We start from the raw sequence: 15,373 nt of genomic DNA, 5'->3' as shown, positions 1-15,373 counted from the left end.
GTCATTTCTTCAGTGTTGTCACATGAAAAGATATAATCAAATATTTACAAACGTGATTGGTGTACTCACTTTTGTGAGATACTGTATATATATATATATATATATATATATATATATATATATATATATATATATATATATATATATATATATATATATATAAGAGACTTATATAAAAGAACACACTGATATGACTACAGGTGTGAAGTGTGAAAATGTTGAGCAGTAGGCCATGAATCGATTTAATAGTCTTATTATTTTTTCAAAATTTGCTGTGGCTGAATGAATAGACACTTCCAATAGTGCAACAAATACTTCCTTTGTAGTGCTCCCTGAATTTCACATTTAAAGATGTAGGCCACATAGGCCTGTAATTGAAACGTATGAAACAGCTTGTGCTCTTTGCAACCTTCTGTGAATTGTGTTAGCATTACTGTAGCTCTCAAGTACACCGATTCCAAATTTTCACCCGGTCTCCTTCCAAGATGTCCATGTTGACACAGCTGCAGAGATGACAGATAAAACAGTTCTTAGGGAACCAGGCCTGTTCATGTTTTTCTTCACTCCGACTGCCAAAACATCACCTTAAATTCATCCGAGATTTAAAAGCTGAACTGTCGGAGGACTCTGGGAAGCCGGATGACTAGCAGTGGTCTGTTTAAGATCATCGTTCAGTGCTGTGTGACATACTCAAAGGCCTGGTTTAATGAAAGAGGTTTAATAAACATCTTTGTTTGCTAATTTTACTGTAGCATGGGACAAGAGTTTGAGAGCTGTTTGGTCACAGTGAACTTTATGCGTGTTTTTCCTGTTAAAAATTTTTCTACGCGCCAGTTCAAGCTTCTTTGAGAATGTATGTCACTGTCAGCTTCATTAGAGGCTATACTATTTCTCTGATGAGAAATGCGACATGTATGTGTGTATGTGCTTGTCAGAGAGAGGTGCTGTAAGTTAGCTATCGCTTTGTTATTCCCCCAACCCTCACTGTGACATCACCAGGATTCCAACTCATGATGGTGCAATTACTGTTCATTTCCAGTCACTCAGGAGCTGAGTCTCTACTCCTTTGTATGAATGAAACACTATTTCCACTAAGATGGAAGAATGAGGTCCTACCTTAGGGATAGCCAGTCTATCACCCTCCTCAAAGTCAGAGCATCCATCAGTGGAAACCAGCAGAGGGTTGATGCGTGACCGGTGGTGCAGGGGCTGAAAGGTGAGTTGGGTATTGAGCAGTTTACTAACAGCTCTCAAGGAGCTGCAGGTGTTTGGAGGCAGTGATGGGTCAGCCAGAAGGTCTGAGATTAGTCCATGAGCTTCACCCATCACTGCAATGTCCACCATCACACTGGTGCCTGAGAACTGCAGAGAGAGAGAGAGAGAGAGAGAGAGAGAGAGAGAGAGAGATCAAAAGAACAAAGTGTGAGCTAAACAACTCCAAATTTCAGCAGTTAATAAAAAAGGAGACAAGGAAGCAATGTCTGAGTTTAAATCACTTGAAAATGCTTTCTGGCAACTGAAACCTGAGAGAAAATGTCATGAAAAAATGTTTGTTTATTAACACGTTATCAACGCTTCCCTCCAGTCAGAACTCACCTGAGGGTCTCTCTCTCTATCGCTCTCTCAGCTAGTACATCCAACAATCCATTTAAATTGAGAACCTGCTTTGGACCCAACTGTCACAGCATGCAGTGAGCTCTCTATCATGTGCTTTCTACAGTATGTATCATGCGTGTTCTAGGGTATCAGCAACCCCTGGTGAACTGTCCAAGGTCCTGGTGGTGGATGAGTGAATGCAGAGGAGTAAACACACCTGGGAAACCGCTCATGTCTGTCTTCAATGTGCCACTCACCACAAAAACATCAATTAAAACAAGCATCACAGACCAAACCCACAGCTGTCAACTCAAGACCTCTGACAATGACTTCCTTTGAAAAAGTCAAGTCCCAGGTATATTAGCCCAGTCAGGATATTAGGACAGTTTATCCATGTATCATGTACACTACAGTACAGTGCTCACACCAGTTTAGGGCACTCCCCCTCCCAGCCACCAGAGGTTTTAGTCTCCTGAATACTGGATTATACGATTTTACTTCCTGGTTCTTGAAGTACATAAATCAGGTTTGCTTTTACATGTCTATGCAAAATTGTTCCAACCTCAAGTCTACCTGAGAATTTAAGTGTCTTAAAACTTTTGTGAGTGACCCTAGCCTGTTTCCTGATTTTAAGCGTTGGATAATGTTAATGAGTTTGTTGATCTGGATTTTGCAAATAAACTCCAGTACATGAATGTGTTTCTTTTGTCTGTTATACATATATACAGTAAAAATGGTTAGAATGAGCCAGACAAACAAAACAAAACAAAACAAAACAAAACAAAACAAAAAACAATACATCACACCACAGCACCACAGACATACACTAGGGTCCTATTGTCCATTCTATCAGCACCAAGCCACATGGGCTTCTAAACGCTTGATATGTCTGTCTGACTCTGATATGCCTTGTTCAACCCTGTTCCTCCTGACAGCTGAAAGACATCCTGATGAAGAGTTGATGTTTAGCTTCACGCATATGCTCTGGCCTACATTAGGCTCTTGGTCTTTATCTTCTACAGTGGCTAGTGTTTTATATCCAAATGATGCCATATTTGCATGTGATACCTTTATGATGAGGGATGAGTACCTTATTGTAAAAAACAAAATTGGAAACAATAGTATATCATTTCTTTTAATAACCAATATCAAGACATCACAATAAACGATTTATACATTTCTTCATTTGTAAGTCGCTTTGGATAAAAAGCATCTGCGAATGAATGAATATAAATGTAAATGTAATGCATGCACAAATACTTTAAAATATGCTACAGTTTCTGGACTTCAACCATGGTTAAGGAAACTACTGAAGGCAAAGCTCAATACATGTTCACATCAATGTAATGTTCACATCAACATGATTGTTGGTGCCGTGATGGGCTGGTTTGAGTATTTATATAACTTTAGTCTCTAGAGTTTACTCAGTGACCGGCAGTTCTGAGGACAGAATCACCTTTTTGTTGAGAGAAGTCAAATTGTTTTGAGCTGACAGAAAGGCTACAGCTGTGGTGAGCAGAAAAGCATCTCAGTTGCTTTAGCTTAGAATTGAGAATGACCGCACTTCCTTACCGAAATCCAGCCAGCATGAAAAATAAATTAAGAGAAGCCCTGTTATTATATATATATATATATATATATATATATATATATATATATATATATATATATATATATATATATATATATATATATATATATATATATATATTATTATTATTATTTTTTTTTTTTTTATCCCAAAACATCAGTTAAATAAAATCAAAGAGAGTAATAATTATTACACTAATAATTTCACACCAATAGACACAGCAACATCAATGAGAATGCGGAAAGCAGGCGTTGGAGCTTATCCTAACAACATTCTTCTTCTGGTTGACTCAAATAAGAGTGAGTCAACCAAAAGATCTGGCTGCGGTTTACTATGTGCAGTAATAGATATTTTATCTGTAATGTTTGTCTTGATACAGCCACTCTCAGTCCTGTCAGTTTACTGGAATACTATGTGACCTGGTACTGTCAGCCAACACTGGGACCAAATTGCTGCAACTGGAAAACAAATGAACCAAATAGCCTGTGCACCACTTGGTTTGATTGTGCACAACACACACAGCCCTCTTATACAGGATAACAGAGAGCAGATTATAACAAAAATAGTTTACTGAAATTGTCTGATTGCAAACTTCACGCACACAGGGAGGAGGTGGGATTTGAACCCTCAACCTTGGAGGTGCAAGGCAAATGTTCTAACAGAGAGATTATATGAGTTACTATATCCTTCCTGGCAGCTTGAACCAATCTGACCATTTTCCTCTGACCTCTCTTACCAACAAAGCAATTCCACTGACGAAAATGTCGCTCACTCAATGTTTTTTGTTTTTTGCACCATTCTGTGTAAACTCTAGAAACTGTTGTGTGTGTGATATTCCCAGGAGATTTCCAGTTTCTGAAATACTCAAACCAGCTCTTCTGGTACTAACAACCATGCCACGGTTAATGTCGTGGAGATCACACTTTTCCCCCAAGAAAGTAGCCGAGACCGCTCACCAGAGAATCCACAAAATGTGAGTTAACAAAGCAACAGTTGAAGATGTAATCGTTATAATATGAAGACATGCTGCCTTAATTTGGGACGAATTAGATGCTGCCAATGGCCCTGCTTCCACCACTGCTACTGTCTCTTAATATCAGTCAGTTGATAGAGCTGGGGGATCATGTTTAGCTTATAGTCACTGATCCTTGATAACCTGACTGCCTGGTCAGGTTACTGGTGGTTTTTATGTAGTCTACTTTATTTATTCCTATGATTTGGGAAATAGAATCAAATAAATTTGTTGAAAAATGTCATGGGGAGTTACAAACAAACAAAAAAAACAACTCCAAGTTTAAGCCACACCTGCTTTGTTTTTTGGGCTTAAGTCTGAACAGATATACAGATGTGAATATTTGGTGCACTCAACACATACAGGTACATACACATATATAGATATCAATAGTGACATTGTGGTACACCCTTGTTGCCTGCATACACTATACACACTGACCATGACCCCCATATGTGGTCCTTCCCCAAACCTGGAGGCACACAATGTGTAGGATGGAGGTGTATGGTGTCTTTGTATGCAGTAGCATTATGATTTCCCTTCACTGGAACTGACGGGCCTAGCCCAAACCTGTTCCATGTCTCTGTTCATAAAGACATAGTTTGCCACGGGTGGTTTGGAAGCACTCAAGTGGCCTGCACAGAGCCGTAACCTGAACAGCTTTTGAGCTGAATTAGAATATCGACTACATGCCAGGTCTCTTTACCTGACTTCCCCACAGCCATGTTCCAAAATCTAGTGGAAAGTCTTCTGGGTGTCCAAATACTTTTAACCATATATATCAGCCAATCATGTGGTGGCAGCGCAAGTCATAAAATCCTGCACATACAGGTCAAGAGCTTCAGTTAATGTTCAGATTAAGCACCAGAATGGAGAAAAAATATGATCTCAGTGACTTTGACTATGGTTTGATTGTGGATGCCAAACAGGTAAGCGCATTTCAAAAATAGCTGATCTGGAATTTTCATGCAATCAACATTCTCTAGAGTGTACATAGAAAAGTGGGGGGGGGGGACATCCAGTGAGCATCAGTTATATAAGTGGAAATGCCTTGTTGATGAGAGAGGTCAGGCTTTTTTTTTCAACTGTCCAATTTTGGTGAGCCTGTGCTCACTGTAGATGCAGATTCCTACAGTCATGTGAAATAATAAGTACACCCCATGTAAACTCTTGGCGTTTTTGGACATATTTGGACAAACATTTGATACTCTTTGAAACCGTGCCTATTAATAAAGGTTATACACTCTATCAAATGAGACATACAATTAACATTTTGTAGTAATTTAACAATTTAAATTAACAAAAAAAAAAACAAAAACAGATCGGTCACATGGAAAAAAGTAAGTACACCCCTATATTTCTCACACCTTCAAATCCATAAAAGTGGATCAGGTGTTCAGGATTAGGTGTCAGTGATTAGAACCTGCTTAGGGAGTGCAGGTGGAACCGGTCTTATTTATACCCCGCTCATATCTAGTGTCTGGTGTTCCCTTTGTTATTGAGGTGTGTGGTGTCATCATAACAAGATGTTCTGTAGGGCCTTCAGAAAAAAGGTTGTGGATGCCTATCTGTCTGACAATGGCTTTAAAAAGTTCTCCAAATTATTTGAAATACATCATTCCACTGTAAGGAAAATCATCTACAAATGGTGCAGATTTCAAATGACTGCCAATTTGTCCAGGACTGATCGTTCCAGCAAATTCAGCCCAAAAGCAGACCGTCTGATGCAAAAAGAAGTCTCCAAGAACCTCAAAGTTTCATCACAGGATCTGCTAGTAAGTCTTGCAACTGTTGGTGACAAAGTGCAGGCTTCTACAATCAGAAAGAGATTGTACAAGTTTGACCTGCATGGGAGGCGTGCCAGGAAAAAGCCTTTGCAAGACTACAGCTGCATATAGCACATACAATGAGCATACAGGCAAAGTCCAGGCCTTTTTGAAGGCGCCTTTAATGTGCTCTGGACAGATGAATCAAAGAAAGTGTTGTTTGGCCACAGTAACAGCAGACATGTTTTGCGCAGTCCAAAGACAGATTTTCAGGAGAAGCACCTCATACCAACTTTGAAGCATGACGGTGGAAATGTTATGGTTTGGGGTTGCTTCGCTGCCTCAGGGTCTGGACAGTTTGCATTCATTGATTCAACTATGAATTCTGCATCAAATCAAATAGTGCTTGAAGATAATGTGAGGCCATCTGTCTGAAAGTTGAAGTTGAACCGAAAATGGATCTTTCAACAGGATAATGATCCTAAGCACACGAGCAAATCCATCAAGGAATGGCTCAAAAAGAAGAAATGGAGGGTTATGGAACGGCCTAGTTAAAGCCAAATATTTGAATCCCATTGTTGTGGGGGGATTTGAAAAGGGCAGTACATGCCAGAAAACTCTCAAACATCTTGCAACTGAAAGAATATTGCATGGAAGAGTGGTCAAAAATTCCAGCAAGCCAATGTCTGAGACTGGTGCACAATTATGCAAAACGCATACAAGAAGTAACTTCTGTTAAAGGGGGCACTACTGGCTTCTGATGCCAAGGGTGTACTTACTTTTTCTGCAGAAGAAGATCACATCTATTGATATTTCTGTTGAATAAATTATTGAAAAAGCAAATTTTCCTTGTGGTTTTGTTCAACTATATAAACTTTATTTATAGGCACTGTTTCAAAGAGGATCAAATATGTCAAAAAAGCCAACAATTTCCATGGGGTGTACTTATTTTATCACATGACTGTGAATTATATAACCTTTATATAAGTTTTATAAAGTTTGCACTGTGTATACAGTCTGCATATCCAAAATGCAAAGTTAGTTTGGTTGAGTGAAATGAGAGATGTTAGCCTGGTTTTAAACAGCTCTGTGGGTAATATACAATTACGTTCATTTAATTATTAATGAATGGCTGATGTTTGTCTTATCTCTATTTTTTCCTGATGTTCTCGCTCAACTGCTATACCTCTATCAACCTGCAGGAGGAGGTGTTCTCATGAGAAGAATGAGTGATGTGGGTCTAAACCCTGCTGCAGCTGAAATGCAGGGCTATACTTTTCATCTACTCAATAGCAAAAAAAAAACTATGACACAATTATTCCTTCCAGTTTTGATTAACTTTATTAAAAACAACAACATGGAATCAAGCAGCATGTCTATTACATCTAAACGGCTATGAATGATGGCTCATCCTTTAATATTGTGTGTGTATATATATATATATATATATATATATATATATATATATATATATATATATATATATATATATATATATATATATATATAATCTGTGCAACATCTTTTACAGAGGTATAAACTTGAGCAATCAATCTGATTGAGGGATTGATGATTCTGGCTCTCAATTACTACAGAAGTCAGCAGCACAATCATGAAATTTGTATTCTGACCATAGTCTGGCACACTCTAAACTGATATGTGCTGGTTTCCTGGACTACAAATTTGAAATGATAATTTTAGAGGTATAAACTGACTTCTGAGTCTGATTGAATGATTTTATGATTTATTTATTTATTATTATTTTTTTAAATGCTACAGTAAAACCACTAATTTTTCTACTATTAGCACATGGAGTGCATCTGTACAGCAACTCTGACATATTCAGATTGGGGAAATTCATAACAGTAGTTGTATTCTCAACCCCAGGTTAGTATATGTTATGTTATTAGAATCTAAATTAGTTTTAATTATTGCATATATTTTAGCAACTGCCATAAATTTTTTATGAACATGGAAAATCTTCAGCCTGGCAAATGTGCTACACGACACTGATGTGTCGTTGGTGCAAACCGCATGGCCACATAATGATAGTGCTGTTTTGACTTTAAAATTGTCCTCTAGTTTCTAATACTCTAGATATCTGCCTAAAATTCCTTCAACGCTACAATGATTATTTAAATTAGGCCTACTGAAAATGAGCTGCAAGCCGAATGCCTATTTTTTCTTTAGCCTAATTATAATATGTCCATATGTTAGTGTTGCTGCCAACACATGACATGAAAGCATTTTAACAATCATTAACACCGTAATACAAAAGCACATTTACCAGCCAAAATCATCAAACTGTGCTGAAATTGACATTCTTAGAATTTTTAACATGGATAACAGACAGGCAGCGATAATGTCCTAGTGATGAAATATGCTAGCAGTATCACTAGGCACTAGGCACATTATCACTGCCTTAGCAACTTGAGAAGTTTTGATAGAAATCCTAATATCTAAAACTGTAACAGAGTAATGAGGACAGATTTTGTTACTGGCTTCATATGTGAGTATCTAACAAAAACTAAAACAGACCTTTGTCTGAAACTAAAAATGCCTTTTACCTTAATATACTGTGCACACTGTAGGACTGGGTGATATATAAAAATAATTACACTGATATATAATTTGCAGTAACTGATTACATCATGCACACCCCTACATACACCCATATATATGTGTAAGACAGTTTATAGCAAGGATTGTCATAGTAACTTGGTTCTCACTGATCAGTCTGGACTACTTTAAAAAAAAATAAAATTACTGCCACAAAAGCTGTGCCCCGATATACTGTAACACACTATATATAAGTGCTTGTGGCTTAAAAACTACAAAAGCCCTAAGTCCACAGTCAGTTCACATCATCGCCCTCCCTACATGGAGTCCTGTGTTTTCTTGTTATTGAAGAAAATGCCATTTTTTTTCACAGTGACTGTGTCGTCATATCCGATAATGAATAGTTGCCACTTTGAACATTGTTTAGACACTGAAATGCATGAATAACAGCAAATCTGAACAGTCTTTCAGTGAAATATTCCAGGTTTAGAAAACAAGTCAGCAGCTAGCTATACTTTCACACTTGGAAAGCTAGCAAGTTTGTTTATCTTGCTAATGAGCACAGCAGCAACAAACTAGCTAGCTAAAGTTAGTAACAATCCAGGTATGCGGAGGGCATAATGACTTATCTGGAGGAAGAACAGTGTTGTAGTCATGGTTTGCAGCAGGAGCAGGTCCCAAAAAACAAACAAAACATTTCACCAGACAACAGATCAATTGCATCTGTCCATTTGAATCAAAAGGGTCGAGCCCCATGTTTACAGCCAGTGGTTTTCAAGTAGTCAGATTCTTTGAAATGCCAGCTATGGACATACTTGCTCACCTTAAGCTTAATTGTTGTAGAGCTAAGCTACACCTACGCTGAGCATGTTATAAATACAGTACGCTATTAAATAAAAAATCTTTGAATTATGACGCTTGAAATTGCATTGCTTAAAGGTTTAGATGAAGACCTTAAAAGGTGGCAAACACTCAGAAGCCAATGAATATTACGAGCAATGAAACCTTTCGCAGGTGAGAGCAGAGCTAAAACAAAACCAGTCACATGGGACTACTGACTTCCATACAGCTGTCTTTCCTCACCCTTTCGCCTAGTCCTAGGAGAACATATGGTCGTAAACATTCTTTTTAAACTGCTGGCTCTCTCAAACCCATGCCGGACCACCCAGCATTGTATATCGACATCACTACGATCTCAGACCATAAATATGGCAGGCTACCTTGAAACGCTTGCTTCATGCTTGTGAAAAGGTGAATTGTTGGAGCTTCAGCACCATGTGTTTCCATGTCTGCCCATTTAAGACTCTTTAATCTAAACAACTCCAACACCTCCCTTCACTTCTCTTGCTATAAAAATGTCAAGAAAAACATGGCAGTTCCTTCACGCTGGACAAGGGTAGACCAGAATTTAGCAAATAATGTATCACATTTATTCTTTCCCTAACAACATGACCCTTTACAGATTGAGTAAGGACAACGTGTTCAGTCGAACTGCTCTTAGTCTATTAAAAGACTTTGCCTCTTTTCTTTCACTCTTACTCACTCTATGCCTCACTAGTTCTCTCTCTCTCTCTCTCTCTCTCTCTTTCTCTCTCTCTCTTTCCTCCCTCCCCTTGCCCTTGTTTCTCTCTAGGCTGCTTTGAGGTGGTGAGTGAGAGGGGGCGTGAACGACAGCATCAACTCATGCAGCGTACATGCTCCTGCAGCAGGGCCTTGTAAGGAATAGAAGCTTTGGAGAGCCTGGATGAGAAGAGACTGCCAGTCACATTAGAGTCAAGTTTGACATCTAAGCGACTGTGGGGCAGGCGCGTGCAGTTTCTTCAGCTGCTCTGCCACTATGGATCTAAAGAAGGTCTTGACCTTATTAGTATAATAAAACCCACACACAGTATTTTAATCAACCCAAAAAACAACAATCAGCAGTCTTACAAAACACTTCACATTTGCATGATCCATTATTTAAACAACCATACACTCACACCTTACGTATAAAGGAGCTATATTATAGCGTCGATTAACATCAGTAGGTTTTCTGTTCTGTGTTAATTTTGACTTCGTTAAATTTTACTCTGATTAGTTTAGGTCAACAAAGGTGACATATTTGTGCCCATTTTTGTTAATTAGAACATGAATTTTTATCCTGTGTTGATTCACGTCTCACCAATCAACACAAGTAACTTGGGAAACATGCTCCTGAAACAGTCTGCTTCATCTGTGCTATTTCATTTCTCAGGCTGCACAAAGGCAGCACAAATTAATCATATTTTTGGAATGATCTAAAAGTAATCTGAGTGGCATCACAGGTGAAAAATGATAGAAATAAATAATTATTTAAATTTCTCAAAAGTATATTCATTCATGATATGTTTAAATGAAAAGCATTTTTAACTTTTCACATTGCAGATTTTGTCTTGTTTTCATATTGCTAATTACTCACTTACCAGTCTAGTAGGAAGGGTGTACTTGAACAGTCTTGAAAAGTCAGGACTTATGGTTGAAAGGTCACGTCTCTTTCAACTTACACATCCAGCTTTGAACGATACTATAAAATACAGTCGAAGAGACTGTAACTAGACTATGCAGGGGTTTCCAATGAAACCAACTTCAGGGATGACCTTTTCCACAGATACCCAAGGAATAAAACAGGTTGGGGCGTGTTGTTATAGAAAAATAATCCACACCAGGGTGGTGTGATACACCAGACGTGAAGTAGAGCAGGCTGGTTTGTATTGATGCTTGATACATTGTTCACACACTTGCATCCCTGTCCATAATCTTTCCAGGTTGAACTGTTAAATGTTGGGCGATTTCATGCACAGTGATGTTAAACAGGATATTAAATGCTTTGGAACTAACATTTAAAAATCTTATCAAAGATTCCCTCTCTCTCCCACTAGAAGCATTGCAGACAATCTCAGATACTCTTTCTCCCCTTCTGTAGTATCACAGACACTCTCTCACTCTTTCTCTCATTCTCTCTCACTCCCTCTCTCCCTCTGAAGGATCACAGATGCTCTCTTTGTCCTGCTAAAGGATCACAGATGCTCTTTTTCTCCCAGTGAAGCATTGCAGACTCCAAGGGATCAGAGTGTCTATCCCTGTCTCTGATGGATCTCCAGTCAATCATCCTTCCTTTGCAGGGAAAAGGATACATAAGGGCCTCACTGTGGATTCCTAGAAATCCCTTCTGTAGCAGCTTCCCAAGAATTCCCAAGAAGCACTTAGATTGAAAACTATAACACTAAATTAGATTTTTCCCCATTTGCCGTGTTGTATGACCCACATGACACCAGTAATAATAATTTTCTTAGCTTTTTGTAAAATGGGCCATTGTCTGCTATCTGAATATCTGCCTTCACTGCCATTATTTCTATAAAAATAAAAGTTATCAATAACTTTGCTGTGATTTTAGATTTATTAAAGTTGATCCACATCTGTGCTGGCACAGCACAGGATAAGACAGGAAAAAGCACAGTATTAGACAGTAGAAGGGCTTTACAGAAACTGAAAAAGGTTTTAACGGTATTGGAACAAGACACGAAAATGCTGGACAGTATACCACAGGAAAAGAATTTGTACTCCAGTGTCATACAGTGTGTGTACCACTTCATTTTGGATGAATAGTAAATACTTGGCTTGTGGACTAGGGGCCTGGCACGAATAAGTGGCAGTGAAGGAATCCTGCTGTTTGTTTCCATTGGAGAGATGGCCACTGGCAGCATTTCCCAAACCCCATAGCCACAACACAAGAAGCTAACACAGTGATTTCCCTTACTCTTGTGAGTATCAAATAAACTATATGCACTGGAATTCAGCATGGAACTGCAAGTTAAGTGTATGAGGTATGATCACAACAGATGCAAAAAAGACAAAAACAGTTCCTATCTATTTAAAACTATTTCCACTAAGTTTATTTTCCACTGTCACTGTTACCGGTCACTGATATACACAATTACTCAGACGAATCTAGGGCTGCTCTTGACCTATATTGGGCATACTACACATGTCTTTTGTGCTGCTGGGAATATCAAAGGGTCTCAAAGATAGACAGATGACTTATGTCTTTCATAAATGGCCATAGGTCTATTTGGTCATGCATGTCAATATTAATTAGACAATTTGCCATGGAATTTCATGGACAATTTGGGGAAAATGTGTTAGAGCAAACCTCACCAAAAAATAACACCAATAATTGGATAAATTCACATATGTGTTTACATATGCATTAAACATATTAATTTGAGGATTTTTGCATTACTTTCTCAGTTGTGCTCTACCACCAGCTACGTACGTAGAAGAATGTACTGGATGGATAGACATTTCCCAACTAGCAACAACTATATTGAATTATCACCCTGCAGCTCTCACCTGGTTTCCCACTAAAACTAAGCAGCATTGAGCCTGGCCAGTACCTGGATGGGAGACCTTCTTGGTGAAAAACTAAGATTGCTGCAGCAAATGGTATGTGTGAGGCCAGCAGGGGGTGCTCACCATGTGGTTTATGTGGGTCCTAATACCCCAGTATAGTGACAGGGACACTATACTGTAAAAAGAGCACTGTCTTTTGGATGAGACGGTAAACTGAGGTCCTGACTCTGTGGTCCTTAAATATCCCAGGACACTTCTCAGAAAAGAGTAGGGGTTTAACCCCAGTGTCCTGGATAAATTTCCCCATGGCCCTTATCTATCATGGCGCCCTAATAATCTCCATTCCTGAATTGCATCCGTCATTCTCCTCTCCACCAAGAGCTGGTGTGTAGTGGGTGTTCTGGCACACTGTGTCTGCCGTTGCATCATCCAGGTGGATGCTACACACTGGTGGCAGTTGAGGAGATCCCCCCATACAATGTAAAGCGCTTTGAGTGTCTAGAAAAGTGCTATATAAATCTAAGGAATTATTATTATTATTATTATTATTATTATTATTAGTAGTAGTAGTAGTAGTAGTAGTAGTAGTAGCAGCAGCAGTAGTAGTAGAATTATAGTTAAAAAAAAAAAAAAATCATGTTCAAAGAGACAATAAGACAAAAGGGCCCTGCCAGCTGAGTGCCACATGCCTTGCTCCCACTTCTGGTTACTCACTGAATAATGAGGACAGCACCTTATTTCATTTGGATTATCTCTATACAAAATGAAAGATTTTCCATACGTGTAGTCAAATGTATTTTATGGTTATGCCATGTTTTACAACCAAATGACCACTAACCCGGGATGGATCTTACACCAAGTCTGAACCATGCGAGAGAGAGACAGAGAGAGAGAGAGAGAGAGAGAGAGAGAGAGAGAGAGACTGAGAGAGAGAGAGAGAGAGAGAGAGAGAGAGAGAGAGAGAGAGAGAGAATTCAGCAGTCAGGCTGATAGAATATGAAAAGGTTTTAACCATTAGCACATTAGTGACACAAATGCTGTATTTTGAACATGACTGACGTACAAAAGAATAGTCAAAACAAGAAATATATATATATGTTTTTTTTTTTTTTTTTAATTAAAATCTAATATGCTCACCAAAAAGAAAAATGATATGCTGTGTTCTTTAGCATTCTTGTGTTTTTTTCCAAACACACTTAACAAAGAAACTTGTAATAAAAACTGCACAAGCCACATACTACGACTCCACACAAAAGCAACCCAGTGTGCAGTTTTCCACCGTACCTCAAAACAGCTGAAACTGGGTAAATTTTTCAGGCCCATATCTAAGCATATTTAGCATAATAGTACCTAAATGATGCTTGCTAAAATATAAAATAAGAGATCTTAACTCACAGACTAATCATCTCAAGATTGAGCTGAGTCATAGTACAAAATAGGCCTCAGATGATTAGATGTAACAGTGTACATCGAAACATAAATCAGGGTGAATAATGGCTGTATACTTTTCCAGGGCCACACAGAGTTCTGCCAATGAGGTGAATGAGTGGTGTTTTTTCCACTCTTCTTAGTGAGGGTGACATCAGTGCCAGGCTAAGTGGGAGCTCTGGCCAGGATGTGATTGGGTTATAGAGCTTTAATGGCCTGGCCTGTGGAGAAGCTACATTAACCCCACATGCTGCAATCCACACAGCCACAGGGCTTATTATATCCCTTGCACTAATAAGAGCGGGTCTGGTGTCCCAAAGCAGGATAATAGAGAACACCAGAAATCCAAGCAGAGCGTCATACATAGATAACAGCATGCACGCACATATATACAGTAAATGTTAAATATAGCTTACATCGATATCCGTATTTAAACTACAAGACGGTAAACGTAACTAATGTACACTGTCAGAAATAGTCATTCAAATGTATTCACCATCTGAGAGCAAGACATATGTATTAAAAATTATTTGCTATGGATACAGTTATAATATATTATAATGACAACCATGATGACTAAGTGATCCTAAATAGCTTTTTCAGTCACCTCAAGAAATTACAGATACATGTTTCTCAATACAGTTGTTTGCTCTCATCTAACGCCTAACATACTTGTATCAGAATACATATCATACAGTATGATTGCTTGGTACAGATGTGTTGGGAGCTGAGAGTAAGCAAATTTGTGGACCTTCTGAAGTCTCTGAAAAATTGGTTGAGAAGCACCGTCATAGATAATATTAAATTAAACTAACACGTTTCATAGTAATTAATATGATATCAGAAAATACTGAAATGCAACTGACCCATGAATAAAGGAATAGACAGCAATTTGTGTTTAAGGGCAGAGGGAACACTTTGAGGCCTATAATAAGTGCCAGCTGTGCTTTATCCAAATCTTGTTGAAAATCATGCAGTTTACCCTCTCATGAGTGCTGCTCCAATCCATAGTTCTGAATATATTGGTTTCCCTATGGATTCAGTTTAATAATT

General features: G+C 38.4%; 1 protein-coding gene across 4 annotated transcripts in view; it reads right to left on the bottom strand.

Moving 5' to 3' along the window:
- The window catches only part of pde3a (phosphodiesterase 3A, cGMP-inhibited), an 80,446-nt gene that overhangs the window by 38,473 nt on the left and 26,600 nt on the right, over window positions 1-15,373 (bottom strand). For all 4 annotated transcript variants that reach the window (XM_017494585.3, XM_017494586.3, XM_017494584.3 and 1 more), the window contains one exon: window positions 1,117-1,362. In XM_017494585.3, the coding sequence (XP_017350074.1) occupies window positions 1,117-1,362 (246 nt within the window). The remainder of the gene's footprint in view (window positions 1-1,116; window positions 1,363-15,373) is intronic.

The sequence above is a fragment of the Ictalurus punctatus genome, chromosome 19, assembly GCF_001660625.3.
Source record: "Ictalurus punctatus breed USDA103 chromosome 19, Coco_2.0, whole genome shotgun sequence".
NCBI lineage: Eukaryota > Metazoa > Chordata > Actinopteri > Siluriformes > Ictaluridae > Ictalurus > Ictalurus punctatus.
The sequence above is the reverse complement of the archived record's forward strand: the minus strand, read 5'-3'. Positions and strand labels throughout refer to the sequence as shown.